Source organism: Anguilla rostrata, chromosome 13 (genome assembly GCF_018555375.3).
Source record: "Anguilla rostrata isolate EN2019 chromosome 13, ASM1855537v3, whole genome shotgun sequence".
NCBI classification, from domain to species: domain Eukaryota; kingdom Metazoa; phylum Chordata; class Actinopteri; order Anguilliformes; family Anguillidae; genus Anguilla; species Anguilla rostrata.
In genome coordinates, this window is record NC_057945.1 from 20269169 (window position 1) to 20294979 (window position 25811).

Below are 25811 nucleotides of genomic sequence, written 5' to 3' on the forward strand. Positions count from 1 at the left end.
GGAGAAATTACGTTAAAGAAAAGCAGCCATGGTTGGTTCATGGCGTAGTGTGTAGCTTGACGCACAGACTCACGTGGCGAAGAGTCGAAAAATAGAAAAACACCGGCATAGTTTGACTGTGTTATAAGACACCGGTTGAAGAAAGAATAGCAAATGTGAAGTGTGGAGACTGCTATTGCCATTCTCCAGAATCGTGTTGAGTTTTTCACCTGTTGGAGATATTTTAAGCCTTATATTTTATTGAGGGGCAAGGTTTCTTTTTAAGAGTATTTTATTTTGCTGTGTTTTATTTGTAATTAGTAATTGGATGAGTGAAATGCAATGTAATTTCCACACATGGATTAATAAAATATTCTTAACAGTGTGGTGGCAGAAACTCTGTCCTTAGGGTAGCAGGTTGCAGCACAGATAGGTATTCATGTGTATGGAGAAAACAACATAGTCACAGATTGCATTCAGTGTTTCTCTATAAATCAGTATTCGTCTCCAGAGGAAAATTCATCCAGATACAGCCCATATATCCCCTGAGAATAGCATATACTTTACAGCCACCTCATAAAGTGGCTGATCTGGAATGCCTGTATTAAGCCTGATATTTGAAGAACACCCGGGCACTCATTGTCAAGCTCACAAATTAAGACAGAACAGTCTTAAAGACACCAGAGCTTACAACAACTACACAGAAATGACAATGGCACCAAGATTCACTGGTTCTGGAAACAAGATGTCCCTTGGCCACAGGCAAGATAGTCAGAGACATGCCACCATTCTCTGGGCAAACGGCTACACACTCAAATGGTCAAATTGACACGTATAAAGATAAGACAAAATAAGCATAATTAAATGTACCCCACCAATCAGGACTAGACCTACTGTAACTGTCATATGGTCCTTTTGATATGATAATATGATTTGATACATGATATGATATGTGATAGTTCTACTATGTGAGATGAAACAACACAATTAGCTTAAAATTTTGTGTAAAAAGCTTGTGCTTGTTTTGGCATGTGAAATCAGACTCAAAAATGTGACACTGATAGACATGACAGTTTTGCTAAAGTACCAGTAACTGAAGTTACATTACATTACATTTATTTGGAAGATGCCTTTATCCAAAGCGACGTGAAGTAGCTCAAGACTGTGTCTGATTTGGACACGGCCAGGGTTCTTTGAACTTTTGTGGTAGTGGTTGTTCATCATACATCAAAGAACATAAATCAAGAAAAAAAAAAAGTTTCTGCCCTGAACATTATGGGGCTCACTATATATATATACATGTATTTCACACAAACACACACAACCCCCCGGTTATACAAATAATCATGGAAGTAATGCATGCTAAATAAATGGTGCATATAAAGCTGCAGATAAATGAATGTCCTCTTATTATGTGTGTGTTTACAGAAGTAGCTGAGCTAATGCTTAGCTGTGCTGGGTGTTAATGCATCAGTGCAGGGCTCTTGTGAGGTCAGGGTTGTATGGAAGGCATCTGTGCTATTTCCCTGCAGGCAAAATTGAGGACCCTTCTGTCTCTCAGGGTGTCTGACACTGGACTGCTTCTCTAAATCAGGGTTTTCTTCAAGCAAATGTCCTTAAAGAAGCTAACATGAAGCTAACATCAGTCCAGAGCTGTTCGGCTGTCATTTGGTTCAAAGAAGGTTTATTATGATTTTCTGTAGTTACCACTTGTTTTATTAATGTATTTAACTGTATTTAGGTCTCAGCATTGTAATTTGCTCTGAAAAAGGGTCTACCAAACGGATGTAATATAATGTAATTTATTGAGAACAGACACACATGATCCAACAACAGATAACATTTGTGATCATCAGCAAACAGCATGTTGAGTATGAAAAAAAACGAAGATGCAGCAGAAGAAATGGTGACCCTAAATAACCCTCGCCCTCGTCCCCTGCAGCCTTCAATATGAAATACAGGATAAAATCCCCATGGCCTGGTCAACTCAGCCCTGCTGCAGTGCCCTCCATTAGCGATCTTAAAAAATATTCTGTGCACTTTTTATTTGTTTAAGACAGGGGCGAGAAAGTGTAGCTGCAGGTTTGCTGGGCGTGTCCTGCTCGCCCCCTCTGCATAGTTTAGTAGGCTACCTTCATTCCATATAGCACTGATGTAGTAGCTCATGCTGGCAAGAGTTAAAGAAGGTGGACCTGCCTGAGCCTATCCACCAGAAAGGTAAGCTAGGTCATTATCCGGAGCTTATCAACCAGCTAGAAGCTGGGTCATTTCTCAATTGTTCTTTTTTGGGGTTTGCATACGATATTCACGCAAAAAACGAAAACAGTACCACATATCTATATTGCGATGTTAGCCAGACACAAAGACGTTTCAAATGACCCGCTTTTCACTATAGCCTATTTCGGTATTTCTCAGTACAATAATAATAATTATAATGATCATGGAACGCTATAAAGCAAGCATGTGCTTTTTAATGTTTTCTTAACAGTTAATCCGTGCATGCGTGAGCCTGCTACTATAGGCTTAGCAGTGTTTTAGATGTGTAGGTTATAGGCTATAAATGTGTTTGTATTTAAGTGAAAGTTCTTAATCACAACCATTGTCTTTTCGGAAGAAGTCTTTGTAAAAAATTGTTAAAAAAAATAAAAAAAATCTTAGGCACTGATAATAATAATAATAATAATAAACGTATTAAAAAGTTAAAAAAATTATTGTTCCAATTCCTTATGTTATATCGGCGTGTTAAGAGTTGTAAAATTTGGCTACACATCCCTGCCTTAAAAATAGGTAAAATGGAAAGAAATCTCTTTGTTTTTTCTTTATTATAAGCGGTTTTAATAATATGATAATTTTAATTGTTTTCGTACATATCCGAATTGCCCGATCTACTGAGAAACGCAGTTCAGCTAAAAAGCGCAATAGTACGTTTTCTTTTTTTGGTTATGAACTATGAATATTTATGACTCCTTGCACCACAATAATTTTTGACCAGTGCGCAAGTTGATTTTCTTTCAGATAATCACATAAAGAGGAAATTGCCTTTCACTCTGTTTATGACCAGTTTTATAAGGTAAAAGGTGCATGGTCTTCCAGGGTCTTCTTCTGTCCTTACCTGATGTGTGACATTAGCTCATTTGTTAATTTTTTATCACCAAATTCAGCCCGAGGGGGAAATGTAATTGTTGTGTCTAAATTTCTCAGGTGTTTGGAAAAGCAAGACAGGAGAACGCTGATGAGTAAGTATCTCAGCTACTTCTGAGTGCATATGCCACTGTGTCTGTCTGGAAACAGACTAACAGTGAACACGGTGTGTGCTTGTGTGAATCTGCTTTTCACTGTAATGCAGGAGCCAGCACACTGCCGGAATCAAGCTCACGCCTTTACCTCTCAGGTTCCTTGCATGGTGAGCTACCAGACACTGTGGACACACATCGCCATGGCTGGATTTTTCATCCTCTTCTTTTTGAGTAAGACCGTTCAGACAATGTTGTCAGCATTATATCACAACCAAATGAGAATATAACTGGAACCATTTTGTATTACACTGACAGCTTGGAGAACACATGCTGGCCCCCTAATCCCTGAGTATACAAAACAGTTTGTTCACCCTCTCCAGCAATGGCTTGCCCCAATACTCAAGACTGAGAGGACATGAGGATAGCAGGGAAGCACTGCCCGGTAGACCCATGGCAACCTGACCCCTGACCCTGCCCCTTCTCTTGTAGTGTCAGCACTCTGCACGGCTGCGCAACTCCTGCCTTCTGACCAGCAGGGCTGTGCAGGGGGCAGCTGTTACCCCTCAACTGGAAACCTCCTCATTGGTCGAGCCGCCAGCTTGACCACTACCTCCACCTGTGGCCTGCGGGGCCCAGAGAGGTACTGCATAGTCAGCCACTTGCAGGTAGGATACACATTCTCTCTCTCTCTCTCTCTCTTTCCCTCTCTCTCTCTCACACACACTGAAACACTGATACATATGCAATCAAATATAAATATGCATAAACTCACACTCACACTCATAATAAACAAGCACAAACACAAAGACACAAACACATGCACCCAAAAAAACATTCATACACAGGTAGGCATATGCATGCACATGCACACATGGTCACAGACACACAAACACATCCAGTAGGGGGTAAATAACCCTGCCCTTGTTTCCACTGGGGTAACTGACTTGCTCATGATTCCTGCTGCTTTCTATAGGATTCGGATAAGTGCTTCCTGTGTGACTCCCGGAGGCCATTTGACCCCAGCAGATCCAGGCACAGCCATCGCATAGAGAACATAATCCACATGACCCACCACAATGAGGACCCCACCTGGTGGCAATCAGAAAACGGTGTGTTCGCATGTTTGTGTCTTACTGTGTTTTGCTTGTCTCTGCTTGTCTCTGATGGACTGTGTTTAAGTCAGTAGTGTGGTGTACAGGCAATGTGCGCAGTAGACAGTGTGTATTGTAAAGACTGTATTGGAAGTCTGCCTGAGTACAGGTGTCCATGAAGTATGGTGTCTGTAATCCTCTGGTCTCCTCGCAGGTGTGGAGTCAGTCAGTATCCAGCTGAACCTGGAGGCACAGTTCCACTTTACTCACCTCATCATGAAGTTCAAGGTGCTCTTATGTGTGCCTATGTGTAAATATACAGTATGTGTGTAAAGATGATAAATTATTCTGTGGCTGTGCTTTTGTGTATATATGTGTGTAAATATTTGTTTGCGTGGGTTGTCTGACCCTGCCTGATCTCTTGGCAGTCGTTTCGGCCAGCGGCCATGCTGATCGAGCGCTCGGCAGATTTTGGGCGTTCGTGGAAGCCGTACCGCTATTTCGCCCACAACTGCACCAGGGCGTTCCCCTCCATCCCAGCCCAGCCCCTGCAGAGCATCGATGATGTCATCTGTGAGGAGCGCTACTCTGACATTGAGCCGTCCACTCGCGGAGAGGTGAGGGCCCTGGATGCTTCCGTATGGCTTACTGTACCAGTACCGAACTGTACCGAACCTCCCTGGCCCCGTCCCACACAGAGCCCCCTGGACTCGCAGATTACGGGCTCGCAGGCATTAATGGCGTATTTCCGGGGACAGAGGAACCCACGAGTGGACAAGGGCCTGAGGGGTATACTAAGGGTGAAACAGACTTCTGACATCACCCAGTATGTGACACATTACTGAGAGACGGAAGCGCAACATTACTCAAATTTATATGACAAGGGAGGAAGCAATGAGTCATCCGACACCTGAACGAGGCACGTAGGAACTGTAAATTGCCTGGGGGTGTGCTGATGAGTGTTTCCGAGAATTTTTTACAGAACCGCTTTAAAATGGGTTCATTCTAATGACTTTTGAATGGAAAATGACATGGGGCGGTGGGGCAGTAAGACGAAAGGAAATGTGTTTTTTATCGCGGGTTTGTGCAGTGTCATAAAATTACAGCAAGAATAATATTGGTCATATTTGTCAGCAAAAATATTAGCTAATGGAGCAGTCATGACAAAGTTGTGAAAAAAGAGGCAAAAATCAGAGATCAAGTGTTTAAAAAACATTGACTTGTTAAATTAACCAATATCTCGTACAGAAAAAACATGCACTGCTGTATTAACAGTAGCCTGAGAAGTGCTTGAAGTTAGATGGTGTGGATTTAACCAGAGGGTAGATAGACGGTGCAAAAAGGCAGGACGAGAGCCCACGCACTGTTTTCACAATGGGACAGCCCTAAACCCTCACGGGCTTAACGGGAATCTGCCTTTGACTCCGAGTCCTCAGGTCCAGAGAATGAGATTCAGCCCCTCATTCTCTCTGTGCCCCCTTATTCTACCTCCCCTCGCTGTTTGTCTCCCTCTTTCTACAGGTCATATATAAAGTGCTTGATCCTACTATCAATGTCAAAGACCCATACAGTCCTCAGATCCAAGGTGAGAGATTTGTACTTTAGTGCCAGTGACCTCATACACATGAACATATTACTCACATATTTATTTAAGTTCCTAAAATTTTAAAACAAAATTGGTGACCCCCAAAAGCATATACGTACACTTTTCAATACTTTCAGTTGCAGAACAGATAATGGTCGCACACTGTATCTTGCACAAATTCTTTATCAGTGGATGACCAACTCCTTCCTCGGTGTCTAAAAAAACATTTTCCCTCACCTTTTTCCCTCTCTCCCTCTCTGCTCCTCCTCTTTCTCCCCACCCTCTCCCTCCCTCCAACTATCTTTCTTTCCCCTCCCTCTCATCTGTCTGTCTCTCCCTTCCCTCTTCCTCCACCCTCTCCTGTCCCTTTTCCCTCTCCCTCCCTCTGCCTCTCCCCTTCTCTCTTTCCCCTCTCCTCTCTCCCTCTCCTCCTTTTCTCCTCTCCCTCTTCCTCATCTCCCCTCCTTTACTCCCTCTGGCCCCGCCCCCCACCCCCTGGTGTGTTGTCTGTCTACAGAGCTGCTGAAGCTGACCAGTCTTAGGGTTAATTTCAGCCAGCTGCACACGTTGGGGGACAGCCTGCTGGATCGGAGGCCTGAGGTGCTGCAGAAGTACTACTACTCTCTGTACCAGCTGCTGGTGCGCGGAAGCTGCTTCTGCTATGGACACGCCTCCCGCTGCGCACCCGCGCAGACACCTGAGCACATACCTGCCCGCTATGGCACGGAGGCAAGCATGGTGGGCACACACACACACACACACACACACACACACACACACACATACTCTGTGTCTGCAGGGAGGTAGGAAACAGCCTGGATATGCCTCCTCACCTATCTTCCCCAGTTTGGTTTGTAGTGTGCTAGTGTACTGTATTTTGTGTCCAGTAATGAAGTACTTCTTTTACTTGTTAACAAGGTGCTGGTTTTCATTTTGTTGAGGCTGACTGTCATAGCCACCTTGTATGATGAAACAAATTGACTGTGCAGTTGTTGTAAAACTTGAATCAAGTCTTCTTTTATTGAAAGTGAACATGTACATGATGTAGAAGTACCAAAATATAGTGTATCTCAGGTTCTTTATAGTCCACTGCGTACAGGTGTGCTCTAATCACACCGCTATTTGTGTCCCCTGTGGAATGTCCAGGAAACAGACCTGTTTACTTCAGTGTTATGCAATATTACACTACATTTCTCATTGTGACACGGGCACTGTGCTTTATCCTGATTGGTCCTGGCAGATCCATGGACGCTGCCTCTGTGAGCACAACACAGCGGGGCTGAACTGTGAGCGCTGCAGGGACTTCTATCATGACCTACCCTGGAGCCCTGCTGAAAGAGACCACACCCACACCTGCAGGGGTACACTCACCTGTCACACACACACGCACGCACACCTGCAGGGGTACACTCACCTGTCACACACACACCTGCAGGGGTACACTCACCTGTTACACACACACACACACACCTGCAGGGGTACCCTCACCTGTCACACACACTCATCTATGGGGGTACACTCTCCTATCACATACACTCACCTACGGGGGTACACTCGCTTGTCACACACACACACCAGAGTGTGACAGAATTGCCTCAGATTCCTTTCTTTACTAACTATGCATCACTCCACTGTTTCCCAGAATGCAATTGCAATGGCCACTCCAACCAATGCCACTTCGACATGGCGGTGTACCTGGCCACAGGGAATGTGAGTGGTGGGGTCTGTGATGACTGTCTCCACAACACCATGGGCCGCAACTGTGACATGTGCAAGAGCTTCTATTACCAGCATCCTGCCAGAGACATCCGCGATCCGACTGCCTGCGTCTGTGAGTTTATCACCCTTACAGGAACACATACAAGAACAGAGTTAAAGTTCACTGCGGGAACAGGGGTAGTGTCCATTACAAGAAGAGAGTTAAAATTCACTGTGGGATCAGGGGTAGCATCCATTACAAGAACAGAGTTAAAATTCCCTACAGGAGCACGGCTAGCATCCACTACAAGAACAGAGTTAATATTCTTTCACTATAGGAACACGGCTAACATTCCTTATGAGAACAGAGTCAATATTCTCAACAGGATCATTGTTCTCTTCATGCTCAAGATCAAGATCATGATTCAAGATCTGTAGTAGTTTTTAGTTGTGTTAATCAACCAATGGTATGTAGTCTTATTTTAGTCCTGACAATATGTGCATTTTCTTAAACTTTTAATTTAATCAATTAATCATTCAATCAACACAGTTAATTAGGATGTTCTTCCTGCTTGAAAATGTTGTCCAATCCCCTCCAGTGTGTGACTGTGACCCTGCGGGCTCACTGAAGGAGGGGTCATGTGACAGCCACACCGAGCTGGCCCTGGGAATGATTGCTGGTCAGTGCCGCTGCAAGCCCAACGTCAGGGGGGATCGCTGTGACTCCTGCAAGCACGGCTTCTTTGGTCTCAGTTCCACCGACCCACAGGGTTGCCAGCGTAAGTGATTTAGTCCAAGAGACCCACACGGTTTCCAGTATCAGTGTGTGATTCAGGGTGACCCACAGGCTACAGAGGATTTAACAGAGAAGAGCGGTTACTGGTGTAAGCATTACAAAGGCTTTCTTTGCTAGATGTGAAACTGCTTGGATAACTACACGTGTGTGTATGTGTGTGTGTGCTTGTATGTGTGTGTTCCCCTAGCCTGCCAGTGTGACCTTCGTGGGAGTGTCCCCGGGGGGTCATGTGACTCGATCAGTGGAGACTGTGTCTGTAAGAGACATGTCACTGGCCGTCGCTGTGACCAGTGTGTGGTAAGAACAAAGCAAACTCTCCAACTCTTCCCCAATCACCTGTGACTCATTTGGCTAACAACAACCTTCCCTTAATTTCCTTTAACCTGGTTGTAATTCACCACTCATTAAGCCTTCTTTTTGTGCGTATTCACAGCTGCTTATATGACATAAGTCCATTATGAGCCTTTTTTGAGGATGGTTTCCAGTTTGGGTGGTGGATTTGGTCAGTATTTGACACATTCATTAGCTTGTCTTGTTTCCAGAACCAGTGGTGTGTAAAATGGAAGTATTTTGTAGTGCTGGGAATATAGATGAGGGTGGTGTGTTCAGTTAGTTGATGCTGACTCCCCCCTCCTCCCTTGCAGCTGGAGTTCTGGGGGCTGAGTCTGGACGTGATGGGGTGCAGAGAGTGTGACTGTGACTTTGGGGGAGCGTACGGTAACAGGTAACACTCCTGCATAGCGCCCAATAACCTATGCATGATGCCCTGGAGGCCACTGTAGATTAGGATGTTAGGTAATGAAAACAGTAGTATAGAGGTATCCAAGCTCCTTTAGTGCTCCCAGGCTCTGTAGTAACCTTCCCCACACTGTGTGTGGGAAGCAGAAACTGTTCTGGCCTTTAAATAAACTCAGAAATCACTTTTAGCCTCTTGTTCAACACTTGTCCCCTATTTTAAAACTCAGCTGAAAACTAATCTTTTTTTAGTTGGCTTTTAAATTTTCTGTTGTGAATTTTATCACTAGTTCTGCCTATTTTAATCATTTCATTTTCATGTTCTTTTATTTAATCTTTTGTTTTAACTTACGTGTTGTTTTTTTAAAATCAATGTTTTGTTTGATTTATTTATTCTACTTCATGTACTTTTGGTTATTATTATTATTATTATTATAACCTGTAGTCACCATACTGATTGTGAAGCGTGTGCTGTGCGATGGCACTATACAAAACAAGGATTGGCTGATTAATTGATTGATGTCTGTGCCTTGGTTTGTATGTGGCACTGTCTGCCTGTCTGTGCCTCTGTGTGTGTCTCTGTCATTGTGTCAGTGCCTGTACCTGTCACTGTCCCTCTGTCCGTCTGTGCTAGGTGTGCGCCGGACAGTGGACAGTGTGACTGTCGTCCTCACTTGCATGGGCGGCGGTGCTCAGAGGTGCATGCTGGGTACTTCAGTGCCCCACTAGACTTCTATCGATATGAGGCAGAGGATGCTGCAGGCCACGCCCCAGACAGCCCCGCCCTTCCGGTGAGCATGCAGCAGCGGTCATCAGTTAGCTGCATGAATCTTTCTTGACATTGTAAACAATGATGTACAATAAAATAAATAAATTAGTTAACTGTAAATCTGAAGTACTTCTTCCACACAGAGTTGCTTGTGCATGGAATAGCTTACCACTTACTAGTACAGAGTGTAGCATTCTTTGTATTCATTATTACTCTTATTTTACTGGTGAGTCACATTGAGGTTTAAAACTACTTTGTATGTGAGACCTAGTGAAGATAGGGCAGACACAGCAGAGCAGAATAGATGAGCCAAAAAAAACTAAAAAAGACCAAACAGGCAATTGTATAAAAATGCATGCAGATACAGTTTTAAAGGTTGTCATTCAATAAAATCTTGTCCAGTGGCATGTATTGCTGCTATGAAAACATGCAGCCCTGAATACAACTCCCTGAATGAGAGCTTCTTTCGGAAATTTGGCCGTGGTATAGAAAAGTAATTAAAGATTGTCTGAAAAAAAGCAGTAGAAGCTCCTTTGGGTGTTGTAGACTTTAAATAAAATGAGGAGCCAAAGGCTGGCTGAATGACCTGTTCTCATTTTACTTTTAACTTTAAAATGATTTGGAAAAAAATTCTATATGGAAGCAACATCCCTAACTATACCATCCCCAACCTCCCTTGTTACTCCCCCAGGGCCAGACGAAACCCATGGCTCAAACGGACTGTGAGGAGCATCTCAACAACCAGCTCCTCCGCCGCCGCCATATTACCACACATCACCAACAGAGGGCAGCACTTAGACACAGAAGATGTCACCTGCAGCAGATGGTAAGAAAAGTGCACAGATAACTGATCTCTATAACATGTGGAATATCATATTGTAACTTTTCCTGGTGATGTCCCAGATGCACTGTTCCCTCTCTCTTTTTTCTCTACTAATACTAACACAGATGGCCTGTAATGAGAAATTCGATGAATTTGGCATTTGTGTGTCTGCACACTGCAGGGAAACAAAACAGTCTCTGTTGCAGTGTTGCTGCTGTAGGCATTACCAGATGCTAAGAGATCACCAGTGGTCAGTGAGAGATATCTTCTTCCAGTTAGTGCTATCTCTCCTGATGGACTGTGTGACCTGTAGACCTGGGTCATATACACTTACTTGAAATACTTTAATTCTAGTAGAACCCTGCACTCCTTAATTTGTTGAATTGTTATGACTGCTGGAGAAAATAAATGTTTCTTTTAATTAGTAATCTTCAGGTGTTTTCAAATAAAGTGGTAGCCTGTCCTGTGTATTATTTTTAATGATGGGCTCTGGTGTGGAGACAGCTCAGGTAAGTTTACTGTCATTGTGGAATGTGACCTCATACTCAAGCTCAGTAGCACTTTGACCTTCAATCCCTGCAGTGAGGATGCAGGTGTTTACCTGGTCTGTCAGGCCCACAGGCTGTGTGTCTGTGCTAAACAAAGATTTACTCCACAGCAAAATTTAACATAAACTTTGGAGGATCCGTGAATGTGACAGGACAAGAGCTGTTTGTGTATGAACTGACTGTAATTATGAGTGTGCGATATACAGCGCAGTCCATAAATGAGGCCATAATTCCTAGGGAGATCACTCAATATGGACATAAATACCTTCAAATTAGAGCTAGCGACCTGCATATTAACCTCATATTCATTGTTTTATTTCAAATCCAATGTGCTGGATTACAGGGCCAAAACAACAAAAAGTATGTCACTGAAAAGAGCCATTATAAAAAATTATGGCCCTTTTCGGTTAAGATTGGGCACCCCTGGTTTAATCTGTTTTGTATTTATCCCTGCATTTTGAATTTCATATGTTCCCACTTTTAGTAAATAAGGGGAAAATGTATCATTTGACAGCTCTTTCTTTTTGTGTGCATATGTGTGTTCCCTAGCCAGATGTACAGAATATTCAGAGGAACCAGCATCCTGGCCATAGGGTCACCTGGAGTGGATCAGGATTGGCCAGAGTCAGGGATGGGGCTGGGCTTGTCTTCACCATTGACAACATCCCCTTTGCCATGGAGTATGACATCATGCTTCGATACGAGCCAGAGGTACAATTTCACATTTTACTAAAGCTGATCATGCCCACCGCTGTCTGTCAATGTCCAGTTCCTGTTGGCCTCTGTTTGCCTGCTGCTCAGACTAAGTCTGAGCACCAGGCAACAAAAACCAGCAGACTCTATGGCTCTCCAGGACCAGGACTGAGTATCACTGCAGTAAAAATAAAAATGCATTCATATAAAACAGGTTTTTGTTTTAGCCCAGCACTATGGCACCTGATTCTGCTTGGTCTTGAATGAAGACCATGATTAGTTAATTAGTTGAATCATGAATTAATGTTTTTATTTAACTTTTTTGTGCAAGTTAAATGTTGTATAACTGCTCTCATTTTTAATTTGGGCATTTCTCACTGCTTCTAACATGCCCCTGTACAGCATTTAAAAAATGCGGTAGCATGTCCAACAGTAGCAAGTAATCGAACTGAATTTAACACGTGCGTCGCTTGTAAACTTCGCTGTCAGTCATTGTCTGTGCTTAATTATTGGCAATTCCTTAGAAACTTAGTGGTGCAAATGGGATAATTGTTAGCAAAGTGGCTTGACAAAGAGTCTACCGCGACCTCTAACTGACAGAGGACCGAAGTACCATGAGAGAAAATAAGTGGTGGCTCTATCCATTGTGCATGTTATTAGGAAGATGTTTTACTCCTTTGAAGAACTGTTTTGTACTAACCAGTGCCTGATTCTTATTGGGGTAAATATTGCTTTTACATTGGAATTCAATGAGTAAAAAAAAGAAGAACAGCAATCAGACCTGCTGTTACAGGTTCTATAGACTCATCTAATGCTGAGCTTTGTGTTTTTCACATTGGAAGTTCTGTCTCCCAACCAGAGTTTCCTGTAGTTAAGAAAAAGGGAGGATGGAAAGAAATCAGGAGTTTTGTATCTGGTGAGTCCCTATAATCTGTGACTATGCTAATGTGGCGTGGTCTGGGTCCTAGGCTAGGACTCTGTCCCCTCAGTCTGCAGAGGATTGGGAGGCCGTTGTCACAATCTCCGCTCTGCAGCTGTCCTCCAGCCAACGCTGCGGAAACGTGCTGCCCTCTGAACAGATGTTTACCGTCAGACTGCCGCACCAAAGACGGTACCTTCTGCAGCCAAACACAGCCACACTATGTCTCACTCAGACATAACCACACATGGCCACCCTATGTCTCACTCAGACATAACCACACATGGCCACCCTATGTTTCACTCAAACACAACCACACATGGCCACCCTATATCTCATTCAGACGCAAACGCAGATGGTCATAATCGCCACACCTGAGATGGTACCTACAGTACTATGTGTTAAGCTGATACACTTTTTTTGTATCAGCTTATTTTGGAGAGGAGCGAGGTTGTTCAGTTGCACATTCTATGATGTTGTGCAGAAATTGGCCAGGAGACAGATGTTTTTGTGTGTGTCTGACCTCAGTTATTTTATAATGATTACAAATGTGCTTTTACATGCCTGTTCGGGCATCGCGGCAGACACCTGTGTGCTATTCCAAAATGGAGGCCCGCAGGGGAATTCCTCCATGTGACAGCTCAGGCACATAATTACAGGCACTGACCCCTAACTCTGACATAGTTTTCAATAACTCAGAAGAACAGAGCCTGCGGGTGACTGTGGTGGGGTGGATCCAAGCCCCCCTCTGACAGCTCTGGAGAGAGCTGCCCCCTCCCTGTGCAATAGAGGGTATATGGGGCTAAGGTTAGTCATTGTGGGCTACTATGCAGGAAAGGTTAGGTTAGCATAGGTCTTGTCCTGGCGGCTCTACACTGGAAACAGAAACAGACAATCGTTCTTAATTCCACATGCTATGCTCTATGCTGTTTTTAGTTGTGCATGGTGCTATATGAAAACAGTCTAGATGGATAAACTGATATATTTTACACAAGTACAGTATTTTGATATATGGCTCTTTAATTGAAGATAATCATATCAATCTTGTTCTGTTGTGTTGCCTCTGAAACTGTCCCACTGAGACCACTCCCCCCTCCACCCCCTCCTCCAGGTATGTGCGTACGGAGCGGTCGCTCTGCTTTGAGCCCCAGAACAGGTACGTGGTTGCGATTCGTTTCCAGCGTCACGGCGCCCCCCAGAGAGACCTTGGAGCCTACCTGCTATCTGACTCGGTGGGTCTGCCAGGAGTCATATTTTCATTTCATTACCGTTTGTTCTCCTTCTCCAATTTTGGAATGGCCAGCTGTGTTCATAGGCCTGTCTAAGTTTCAGTCAGAGGAGTATGAGGTCTGTGGTGGGCGATGAGACAAGGACAATCAGGACAACTGAAACAAGGCATCAGTATCAAGCAGTACATGTGCCACAGTTATTAGGGAGCCAGCTATAACTTGCACATTGCTGGTTTGAATCCCAAATGCGGCATTGCAACGTATTTCATATGCATAGATATATGTGCATAATGTGTAAAAAGTGAACTTTGAAGCTATTAATATTAATGAGCAGCATGCTGACTGCTCCCTCCTGGTCCAATCACAGTTGGTCCTGATCCCTAAGTACACGGAGCTGGCGGGTTTCCAGGGAAACAGCGAGGCAGAGCAGCGGCGCCGGGAGGACATGCTGCGTTACATGTGCCTGGACTCCTTCATGGCCTCGCCCATGGCCACTCTCACTCTGGCCCCCACCTGTGCCAGCCTCACCAGCAGCATCTCTGCCATAATGCACAACGGTGCACTGCGTGAGTCATTCAGCCACATGACCGTCAGCACCAATCAGCATTGCAGAGAAATCTCTGCTTTTTACGAGCCATTTACTGCTTATTTCATCATTCCCCTTTACTGCTTGAGTCCTCTGTACTGATGAATGCATGGCTTTGATAATGTAGTGAATCAAACAGAGTTTAATGTTAAGGGGGTATTTTGACAGCTGTGTTTTCTTGCCATGCATGAAAGTCAAAGTGACTAAAAATATCTGCACTACCAGTGTGATTTTGGTATATTTAGTTGATATTGTTAGACAGTGTGTTCGAGAGGGAACACAAGCATATTGGGCTGATAATGTGATGATTACCCCCCTCGCCCGTCTCGGCAGCGTGTCTGTGCCACCCCGAGGGTTCAGTATCAGCAGAGTGTGCCGGGGTTGGAGGGCAGTGCCAGTGTAAGCCAGGCGTGGCCGGCAGGCGATGTGACCGATGTGAACCGGGAACATATGGGTTTGGACCACAGGGCTGCATAGGTGAGGACCGGTATTGCTCACATTTCTTTCCAGACAGGGAATGGATGAGTGTTTAGCATCACCTGCATTCACTGCAGGAACATTTGTAGTTTTTTAAATTACACCTAACATCTTAGTCAAAGGACAAAGTGATTTAAAAAGAATTAAAAGTTGTGATTTAAAATACTTTATGGGGGCTTGGTGGCTCCTCCTGCTAAGACGCTGTTCCACTGTACCTTCCTTCTGCAGCTTGTGAGTGTGACTCCCAGGGGTCTGTGAGCCCCCACTGTGACCCTGTGTCTGGCCGGTGTCAGTGCCACCAGGGGGTGTCTGGGCGCCAGTGTGCTACCTGCCAGCTGGGCCTCTGGGGCTTCCCCAGTTGCAGGCCCTGCCTGTGTAATGGCCACGCCCTCACCTGCCACCCGCACACAGGCAGCTGTCTGGACTGTCACGACCACACCACCGGCCACCTGTGTGACAGGTACGCACTTGGAGTGGAGGCGGGGGGTCGGGATGGGGGTGCGAGCACACCTTTGGACTGGCACCTGGGTAGGACCTATGATGTGCTTGTGGGCGGGGCCTGATGCAGTGGGTGGGGGCAGAGCTCTGCTGCATTTGACTTTTCTAGGTGAGACCTGCACTACATCCTTAATGTTTCTGTAGAAGTGGGAAAATGTTCTTGAGGAACTGTACCAGAGCATAGAAAAATGTATGAAAGGTTGAATGTAAGAATTCTGTCCTGCGATGAGATATACATTGTTAAAAATCAGGGATTTATTGTATAGTGCTGTAATATATATTCCCGCCAAGATATTTACCCCATGAATCACATAGGTCCTTACTGAGTAATAAGCATTTATAAGTCTTGTGTACTCTTTTCACACCAGGTGCGTGAATGGTTTCTATGGAAACCCTGTGCTGGGGTCCGGGGACCACTGCCGCCCCTGTCTCTGCCCTGGAGGACCAGGAGGTGGTCGCTCCAATGCGGACTCCTGCTTCAGTGATCTCACATCCAAACAGATCATCTGCCATTGCAGGCAGGGCTATGCAGGTGACAAAACCACATACAATGACCATATAAACCTGGCTCTGAACGATACTCATGCGCATTGAGACAACCACACAGCCTGCTGCACACACAAATGCACACAGAGCTATATATATTAGCCTGGCTCACAATGAGAATCAGAATGCAGTTAGACTATTTGTAACTAAGGCCAACAGTTGAGTAAGTGCATAATTAAGGTGACTGTGTTCTTTCTAGCTATATTGTAAATGGGAACTGGCCTGTAATGGATTCCCAGGGGATCATCAAAATGGCCAACATATTTTCTCTTTTGTGAATGTTTTGCTTTGTAATGTCCATATTTTAGCCTTTCAGATACAGTGCACCTTGTTTACCAAAATAATCTGGTTTAAAGTGTCCTTAGTAATAGATAAATTACTGTAATAATAATGCGATATCATATTAATTAGAAATATTATTATTAATTTATATTTATATTTCACTAAATCAATTTCTGCTATAGATCCATAATATGGTACTTCTATTCATGATTCTGAGTACTAGCGTGATAAATAGCCATAACATTGGAAACCCTCTGTCCTGTCCCACCCAGGTCCTCACTGTGACCGCTGTGCCCCAGGGTATTTTGGGGACCCGGCGATAAATGGAGGTCAGTGCTTCCCATGCCAGTGTAGTGGTAACATCGACCTCCAGGACCCCGAATCATGTGACCCTCGGACAGGGCGGTGCCTAAAGTGCCTGTACAACACGGACGGCCCCCTCTGTTCTGCGTGCAGGCTTGGTTACTACGGCGACGCTTTGCAGCAGGACTGCAGACGTGAGTTAATTTATAGACTCATGTAATGCTTTGAGTGGCATGTTAGTGAGAGTCTGGGGTCATTGCTTGCATATGTCCACACATAAATAATTATTTCATGGGTCAAATAATTTTGAAATAATTTAACACTTTAGACAACTACACGTTGCCTTGATTCCTCCGTCCTTGTATCGCATCCTTTCATCTCTTCCTCAAGTCCTCGGTTGGGTGGAGCTAAAGAGGACTGAAAATAAGTGATTGGAAACAGCTGCTTGGATCCTGCTGTGTGTGATGATGCACATCCTGTCCCTTACTGTGCGATCTCTGCACTTCTTGTCCCCGCTGCATTTGATGATGCGTTTCCTGTCCCGTGTACAGGCTGTGCTTGTGTGCTGGAGGGCACCCTGCCGTCCCGCTGTAATGGGGACCAGTGTCACTGCCAGGAGCAGACAGGGGCGTGTCCATGCCGGGGCAATGTGGTGGGGCTGTTCTGTGACCAGTGCGCCCCTCAGCACTGGAATTTTGGGGCAGAACGTGGCTGTGTGCCCTGTGACTGCCACCCCCAAAACTCTGTTGCACCCCACTGCAGCATGGTGGGTCACCTTGTGAACAGGAACTGCTTTGATAGTGTGTTTGCAATGGTCAGGAACATACTGCCAGTTCTTTATTACAGATGAAAATTGTTGACTTTCTGAGATTTTTGTCATCTGTTTTGCTCATTCACTGTTCTGGTATAATAATTTTTAATAAGTGGATTTATCACATCTTTGATTACATTCCACCTGTGTCTGTGCTGGCTGTGCCTGTGTACCTGTGTATAAATGAGATTGAAGGTATTTCAGTTAACAGTCTGCATCACATCATTTCCTTTTTGACCTATGTGTCCTGCGTGCACTTCCTGTGTAGCACTAGTGAAAGATGCTTAGGACAGACTGTGATGCATTCACCCATAAGTGCTGGATCGGTTCTAAGTAAATCCATTTGTTTAAAAGGTGAGTGTATCTCTAGCTTGGTGTCAGTCTCCTGTTCTAACCCCAGCTTGTTAAACCTGGACAGCACCTTTCTGTTTGAAACTTCCTGTGTGACACTTGGACTGTGTGGTTCTGCTCCTCTGCAGGCCAGTGGCACCTGTGAGTGCCGGCAGGGGTTCGGAGGGAGAACGTGCTCAGAGTGTGAGAAAAACTACTGGGGAGAAGACCCTCAGACTGAGTGCAGAGGTAACACTGTGTTAAAAGTGGGTCAAAAGTGGTGACAGGTATACCATGACAGGTGTAGTGTGAGTACCAGGTGTAGTGTGTGTGACAGGTGTGTACCATGACAGGTGTAGTGTGTGTGACAGGTGTATACCATGACAGGTGTAGTGTGTGTGCCAGGTGTATACCATGACAGGTGTAGTGTGTGTGCCAGGTGTAGCATAATGGTGATGTCCCCCACTATTCCCGCAGAGTGCCGCTGTAGCCCGTTGGGGTCAGAGACGCTGCAGTGCGACCGGGGGACCGGGGTGTGCAGGTGCCGGGAGGGCGTGTCAGGGCAGCGCTGTGACAGCTGTGCCCGTGGGTTTGTGGGGAAGTTCCCTGTGTGTGTGCGCTGCGACCCCTGCTTCCACCAATGGGAGCTCAGAATTCAGCAGCTGCAGCAGGACCTGGGCCACGCCCAGCACTTTGTCGGGAGGCTGCAGAAGAGCATGGCCACTAGAAGCCACACCCACATCAGACACACTGGCTTCAGCGCCCTACAGAGGAGCCTGACTCTGCTCCTGGATCTGATCCATGGCAAGGATTGGCTCAAATCCCACGAGTGGGTGTACCAGCTGCTCAGCCAGGCCACCGATGACCTGGGGTGGGTCTGATTCTTCTGTGAGTGCGTATGTGCAGTGTGTTTGTTAATGGGACAGTGAGTATGTTTAGGAGACAGTGTGTATATGCCTGTATATTTTGCATATGTATAGTTTGTGTATTAATGGGGCAGTGTGTGTGTAGTGCATGTACTTGTGTTTATATATAGTGTATTTGTGAATGGGACAGTGAATATGTGTCTGTGTGCATACTGTGTGCAGTGCCTGTGCATGAATATTGTGCATATTGTAGATTTGCATAGCATGTCTGTGGTGTGTGTGTGTGTGTGTGTGTGTATGTGGTGTGTGTGTGTGTCTGTATGTGTGTGTGTGTGTGCGCGCGTGCGTGTGCGTGCGTGTGCGGTTTTTATGTGTATGCAGTGTGTAAAGTGCTGTCCTTGCTCTGGTGGTTTAGGGCGGAGGCTGCACTGATTCACAGGCAGGCGGTGGGTGTGCGCGGGGAGATGACCCGCACTGTGGAGAGAGACGTGGCTCTGCAGCAGGACTTGAGTCAGGCAGAGATAGAGCTCTGGGGCATCAACACAACGTTCACACAACTACGTCTGCACCTCAGCCCTGAGTCCACAGGTAAACCCTCTCACATACACCTGCTCAGCCCTGAGTCCACAGGTAAACCCTCTCACATACACCTGCTCAGCCCTGAGTCCACAGGTAAACCCTCTCACATACACCTGCTCAGCCCTGAGTCCACAGGTAAACCCTCTCACATACACCTGCTCAGCCCTGAGTCCACAGGTAAACCCTCTCACATACACCTGCTCAGCACTGAATCCACAGGTAAAGCCTCTTACACACCTCCACCTGATCCAGTAAGCTCTCATGCACCTGAGTCCACAGGTAAACCCTCTCACATACACCTGCTCAGCCCTGAGTCCACAGCTAAACCCTTGCCACACACCTGCTCAGCACTGAATCCACAGGTAAACCCTCTCATACACACCTGCTCAGCACTGAGTCCACAGCTAAACCCTCGCCACACACCTGCTCAGCACTGAGTCCACAGGTAAAGCCTCTCACATACACCTGCTCAGCACTGAATCCACAGGTAAACCCTCTCATACATACCTGCTCAGCACTGAGTCCACAGCTAAACCCTCGCCACACACCTGCTCAGCACTGAGTCCACAGCTAAACCCTCGCCACACACCTGCTCAGCACTGAGTCCACAGGTAAACCCTCACCACACACCTGCTCCGCACTGAGTCCACAGGTAAAGCCTCTCACATACACCTGCTCAGCACTGAATCCACAGGTAAACCCTTGCCACACACCACAAGTCCACAGGGCTCTTTCGCTGCCTCAGTCTCACTGCCCTGTTAATGTAGTCCTGCTCGTGATCTCTCATATACACCTGTACATCTGGCCCAGATGTGCTTGGACTGGTCCGCGGCTGGTACCAGGTCTCTCTGGATGCGGAGCGGCAGTGCCGAGCCACCACCGGGGACCTGGACAGCCCTGTGAGGGGGTCTCACGGTACACGGAAACATGCAGGGAGTCTGCTGATGGGCTGGCGGGACAGCCTGAAGGACAAGTCCTTCGCCCAACGGAGGCTCCAGTGGCTGAGAAACAAGGTGAGTACGTTGTCACCCACACCTACTCACACACTCATACCTACTAACATCCGACGCCTAGTTTCACACCCGTGCATACTTACACACCACATCTACTCATTTACTGTATCTACACCCACATCTACTCACTACATCTACTTGTATACCTGAGTCTACTCATAGACCACTGTTTACTCATACACTCACATTTACACATACACCAGCTTTTACACGAACACCTGTGTGCACTCATACACTACATCTACTCATGCTCTATGTCTACTTATACACTAGATGAACATGTCTACCACATCGGCTCATACACTACATCTACTCAGACATTGTACTATGTCTACACATCCACCATGTTTATACACTGCATCTACTGCATTTACTCATACACCTGTGCCTCCTCATACGGTGCATCTACACATATACTGTGACTACTCATACGACATGTCTACTCATACACCTGCTTCTACTTACATATCTTCATCTGCACAAGCAAACATGTCTACTGATCCACACGCATACACCACGCCTACCCTACCACCATCATTATTGTCATCATCCTACTCTCCCAGGTGTGTGGCGGTCATGGCAGGGGGGATGGCGGTTGCCGTAGCAGCTGGTGGCAGAGACTGTGCGGAGGACAGGGGTGTACTCAGATCCTAAGAGGCTCTGCCCTGCAGATAGTCACCAACGTCACCGACCACATCACCACCACCAACAAACACCTGCAGGATGCAGCCAAGGAGGTCTGTCTTTGAGTTCTTGTGCGTGTATATATATGTGTGTTTGTGTGTGTATGTGCAGTCATGCATGTGTGCGTGTATCTGTGTGTGTGTGTGTGTTTGTGTATGTATGTATGTGCATGTGCACCTGTGGTTAGGTTAGGGTTAGGGTGTGTATGTTTAAATCTTGTTTTGCTCTGTCCAGCTGCAGGATGTGGGGATGCTGTCCCGTGCTGTGAAGTTAAGAGCTGCTGGCTCTTTGCTAACCACACAGGAGAAGACCCAGTTCTGCAAAAACTCAAATAAAGAGCTCAGGGACCTGCTGCAGGAGATCCGTTACTTCCTCTCTGGTTGGTTATCCGTTAGCCTGCTTAGCCTGCTTTGAGTCATGTATTATTTGAGAGATATTTATAAGTGGTATTTATAAGTTTGTGTGGAATCCTAGATGAAAGATAAAAATCTTTCAAATTATCTAATCTAATAATAGCAGAACTTGACCAAAATATTAGTAGAAGCAGAGACAACTTGATTTTTGAAAACCAGGCTTGATACAGTCTGTCAAGTCTGTAGGCCTGAATACTCTTCTCAATTCTTATTTTCATAAAATTTCACAATGAATTTTATGATTATGATGGATGATGACGATGATTAAACCTTTTTTGATGTTGAGGTTGATGGTGATGATGATTATAGTGGTTCCCCTGTGGTTGCAGATGAAGGTGCAGACCCAAAGGCCATATCTTCGGTGTCTGAGCGGATCCTGGAAATCTCCCTGCCCATGAACGGCAGCGTTCTGACTGGCATTTTGAAGGAGATCCAGCGCAGTGTTGCCAATCTCACCCACACGCAGAGAGACTCTGTCATCGAGCAGGCCTACCGCACACAGGAGCTGCTCCGGCAGGCCCAGAATATACAGTGAGCAAGGGAGGGGGTGGGGGCCGAGGGAGGGAGCAATAGAGGCACACATACTGTACACAGAACTGAGGAAACGTGCCTGTGAGTGCGCTGCTTGTTCATGAAAACAACGGTCAGATCTTTGGGAAATTTAGTGGGAACAGAGTGCCCCCTAGTGATGGAAGGACTGACAATGCTCCAACTCTCTGCAGGTCACAGGCGAACCGAACCGAGAACACCATCAACCAGACCCAGCAGAGGCTGGATGCCGCACATATGGCCATCAAGACCATAGAGGCGGCCCTGGAGACTGACCGCAAGAACTCCAACATCACACACAGTGCCATTATTGCGGTATATGCCCTCGTGCTGACAACACACAACAGCAGCCATGGAGTCCCAGTTTCAACAAGCCTATATTACATATTGTGTACAAATTAACATTAGAAGTCAAATTCAAAACCCTCATTATAATTCTTTCTTCTCTTTCCCAGTAACTATTTAGTCTCTCTCCTCCTCCCTCCCATTCACCTTTCATTATCTCCCTCTCATTTCCTTTTCTTTCCATTTATTTTTCTTCTTCTATCTCTCCCCTCTATCTTTCTTTTTTCCTGCTATCCTGTGTCTCTACACTTCCCCTTTTCTGTCCCTTTATATCCTTCTCTTCCTTGCTTTCTCCTCTTTCACTCTTCTGTTTCAACCTTTCTACCTCTTTCCCTCTCGCCTTTCATCCTCCTTAGCTTGCTTGCTCTCTTACCCTGTTTCCTTCTCTCTCTCAGATGGAAGATAAAATCCTGGGCATGGAGAATAATCAAACAGACACTGTGCTGCGATTGGCCAGTGTGAGGCAGGAGACAGAATCTCTGCAGAGGAAACTGAATGAGAGCAGTGTGGCTGTGCAGAGCATCAGGGCTCAAGCCAACAACACTGCACACACAGCCAGGAACCTAAACAAGGTGTGCTCCTGTGACCCCACCAATCACACATTATGGCAGTTACTAACGACTGCCAAAGCAGTTAGCACTCATTACACACTCAAGGCTTTCTGTGGCTCTGGCTTTTGGATAATTTCCTAAAAATGTACAGACTGCAATAAACACAAGCACCCTAAAATGCACTGCACACTTCCTCGTGCCCAGTCTGACCCTAACTGTGTTGTTTGTGTAGCAAATCTGGGTCAAATATTATGTGAAATATTTTAAAGCTTTACATGCTGGTAAAATTTGAAAACAGATCTGCAGATCTGAGAATTTTCACAAAATGTGCTCACTAACCAAAACGTAGTCCCCAATGATTGATTTATTCTGGATACTGATGAACACAGATGTTTCTTTATAAAGTTGTCAGTAGCCAGCAGGAATTATAGTGGTGTCCAGAGGGTTAAAGCATTTGACCTGAGCTGCGACTGTAGCATGTGCCGGTCACTAGGGATGTTTTTCCTGCACCAGGAGCTGGAGGAGGCCCAGGAGCGGCAGAGGGAGCTGGAGGAGCGGGTGAGGACAGCTGGCTGGGGAGCACAGAGTTTGGGCAACGTGAGCAAGAGGGTGACGGACATCCAGCAGCAGGCCCAGCATGTCCTGAAGAAAGCCACAGAGGGCATGGAGACACTGCACAGTACGACTGCGTCTCCCTCATTATTCCAGTGCACTGCACCAGACTGTGCTTTAGCTCAGTATTTACTGTACAGCAGAACCTCACAGATACAAACATACTGTTCTGAACTGAAATGCTTGTAACTTGTAAAGTGACTTGAAAATACACATTGTTAAGAGTCTGAATTCTTCACGATTTTAATTGTATGCTTACATTACTGTAGCCTTGCTGTTTAAAATAGGCAACTCTCATTTTGTAGCTAGTAGCCTTAGTTACAAATGAGCAAGCCAGTAGTACTCGGGATCTTTAAACATTCCCTTAAATTTGAATGAACTTCATAAACCACACATCTCTTCAGTGACCCTGTTTTAGGATTCTTTTGAACTGGTTGGTTTAGTTCTGGCCCTTTTCATAATGATCACCATTGAGTTTTCCATTTTGCATTCTTTAGTGATTGCACTAAGTCCTGACCCTTGGAACAAAAAAAGGTATGAAGTCCAAAGCTTTATACGCCATTACAGTTTATTAAGCGTATAATTATAAGGAGCTTGATAAGCTGCAATGGGGTGTGAAGCTTCTGATTTCGTACCATTTTTGGTTCTTATGGAGTTTGTATCTCTGAGGTTGTGCTCTGCTTGTGCTGTTCATTTTGCATAGGGCTGGAGAGGAAGTTTCAGGAGAACAAAAGGAGGATGCAAGACCAAAAAGCAGAGCTTGCCATTCTGGAGCACAACGTTACATCCATCAGAGACTATTTACGCGAGAGCATCCTCAAGTACAGCTCCTGCTAGTGGTCATCCCATAATCTTCCACTCTGGATTTCCTCAACGGGCATTCCATAGGATGAGATAATACATAAGATGAAAATGTTTAAACTTATGACCACATTATATAATATACATTTATGTATATGTGTACATTATGATTACATACCCCCCCTCACCCAGGAAGCATCCCTTCCACAGAAAAGACCCGCTGACACAGAATCAGACCCACTCATATGCGGAGATCTCCCGCTGAGCTTTCTTCCACTGAGTATCTGACATATATGAATGGATGGCAGTGCAGAACATACCGATCATGCAGTAGTGAGGAAGAAATACTGTTGTGCAAAAATCCTGTTATTAATGTACCTTATTGTTCTGTAATTAACTATAAACAATAAACAAATACTTAGTATGCATTTTACTAAATAGTTTCAGGATATTCATTTCTATAATAATAATAGTAATAATAATAATCCGTTCAGAGAAAGTAGACAAACTTTTCTTTGGCTAAGAAGTGTATGGTCTTTGCTATTGCAATGCAAATTAGTTCGGAAAGCTTTGTCTCTGGAAGGTTTCAATTACGATGGCAAAAACTACGATGTTGTGTGCTTATGTCCCTGATGCCTACCGACAATTATTCAGGAAACATGTAAAAACTCTTAATTTATTGCTAGTTCAAGGTGTTTGCAACATTCATTCTGATTGGTTGGGCAAGAGAGGCTAGGGTGTGAAACGCCCAACCCTGTCCAACCGTTGCTGCCCCTGCAGCAACCTTGGATTCCGGGGACTGAGACAGAGTTTTGTGGACAACAAACCATGGCAGTTAACGCAAACGCAGTGCAGTCTGCTTCATAGTCCTGATGAGTGCACCAAATTTGGATTAGTTTCATTCCCAGCATCAAGCTGACTCTGGAGGTCAGAACTGTGGTCAGTAACAACAGTGACGAGAAACAAATGAGGTGTGCGCAAAGCTTTGTTTTTGTCCTCCGTTGTTATATTAAACTTTAAAATAACCAGATAATCTACATCAGTCAGAGGAGCGATGCTAAAGATACAAAAACTGATTATACAGTACTGATTATGAATAACTAATGGAAATAGATAAGCAAAGGTCAACAACTTTAAAAATGAGACCTAAATCAATGTGCTAGTGCCAATGTTATAGCTGACGTTTAGATATGAAATATCTGTGGGGTGATGTTACCATGGAGACAACAGGTCTAAAAACAAGTGAGTTTCTATTCTCATTTAACAAAAGCTCAGTGCAAATCATTGCAAACAAAATACGCTCTTTTTACACAAAATTCATAACTGTGTAAAATCAATATGATTAAAGGCATACATGGTCCATGTGGTAAATGATCACAATAATAATAATCATATTAACAATAATGAAAAAAATACATTAAATTAATACACAGTAGTCCACAACACTGTTTGCATGCAGGAACA

At 45.1% G+C, this 25811-nt stretch overlaps 1 protein-coding gene across 2 annotated transcripts; it reads left to right on the forward strand.

Annotated features, from left to right (window-relative positions):
* The first annotated feature begins 2027 nt into the window (after positions 1–2027).
* LOC135237619 (laminin subunit beta-2-like) lies at positions 2028–25174 on the forward strand. Of its 2 annotated transcripts, none has more exons than XM_064304917.1 (36): positions 2028–2196; positions 3181–3215; positions 3326–3446; positions 3705–3880; positions 4189–4324; positions 4521–4594; positions 4735–4923; positions 5828–5891; positions 6409–6629; positions 7132–7252; positions 7534–7722; positions 8189–8368; positions 8573–8682; positions 9030–9109; positions 9755–9911; positions 10581–10715; positions 11810–11971; positions 12922–13064; positions 13984–14104; positions 14469–14667; positions 15021–15164; positions 15393–15624; positions 16031–16194; positions 16763–16987; positions 17345–17559; positions 18084–18183; positions 18412–18805; positions 19216–19388; positions 20190–20392; positions 20956–21129; positions 21311–21455; positions 21819–22020; positions 22212–22353; positions 22779–22955; positions 23448–23613; positions 24250–25174. In XM_064304917.1, exons 3-36 carry the CDS (start codon positions 3380–3382, stop codon positions 24381–24383), a joined length of 5514 nt encoding a protein of 1837 aa, XP_064160987.1. In that variant the 5' UTR covers positions 2028–2196; positions 3181–3215; positions 3326–3379; the 3' UTR covers positions 24384–25174. The 2 variants fall into 2 exon arrangements, with proteins under 2 accessions (XP_064160987.1, XP_064160988.1); XM_064304918.1 differs by having other exon boundaries at positions 3371–3446.
* Positions 25175–25811: the final 637 nt, after the last annotated feature.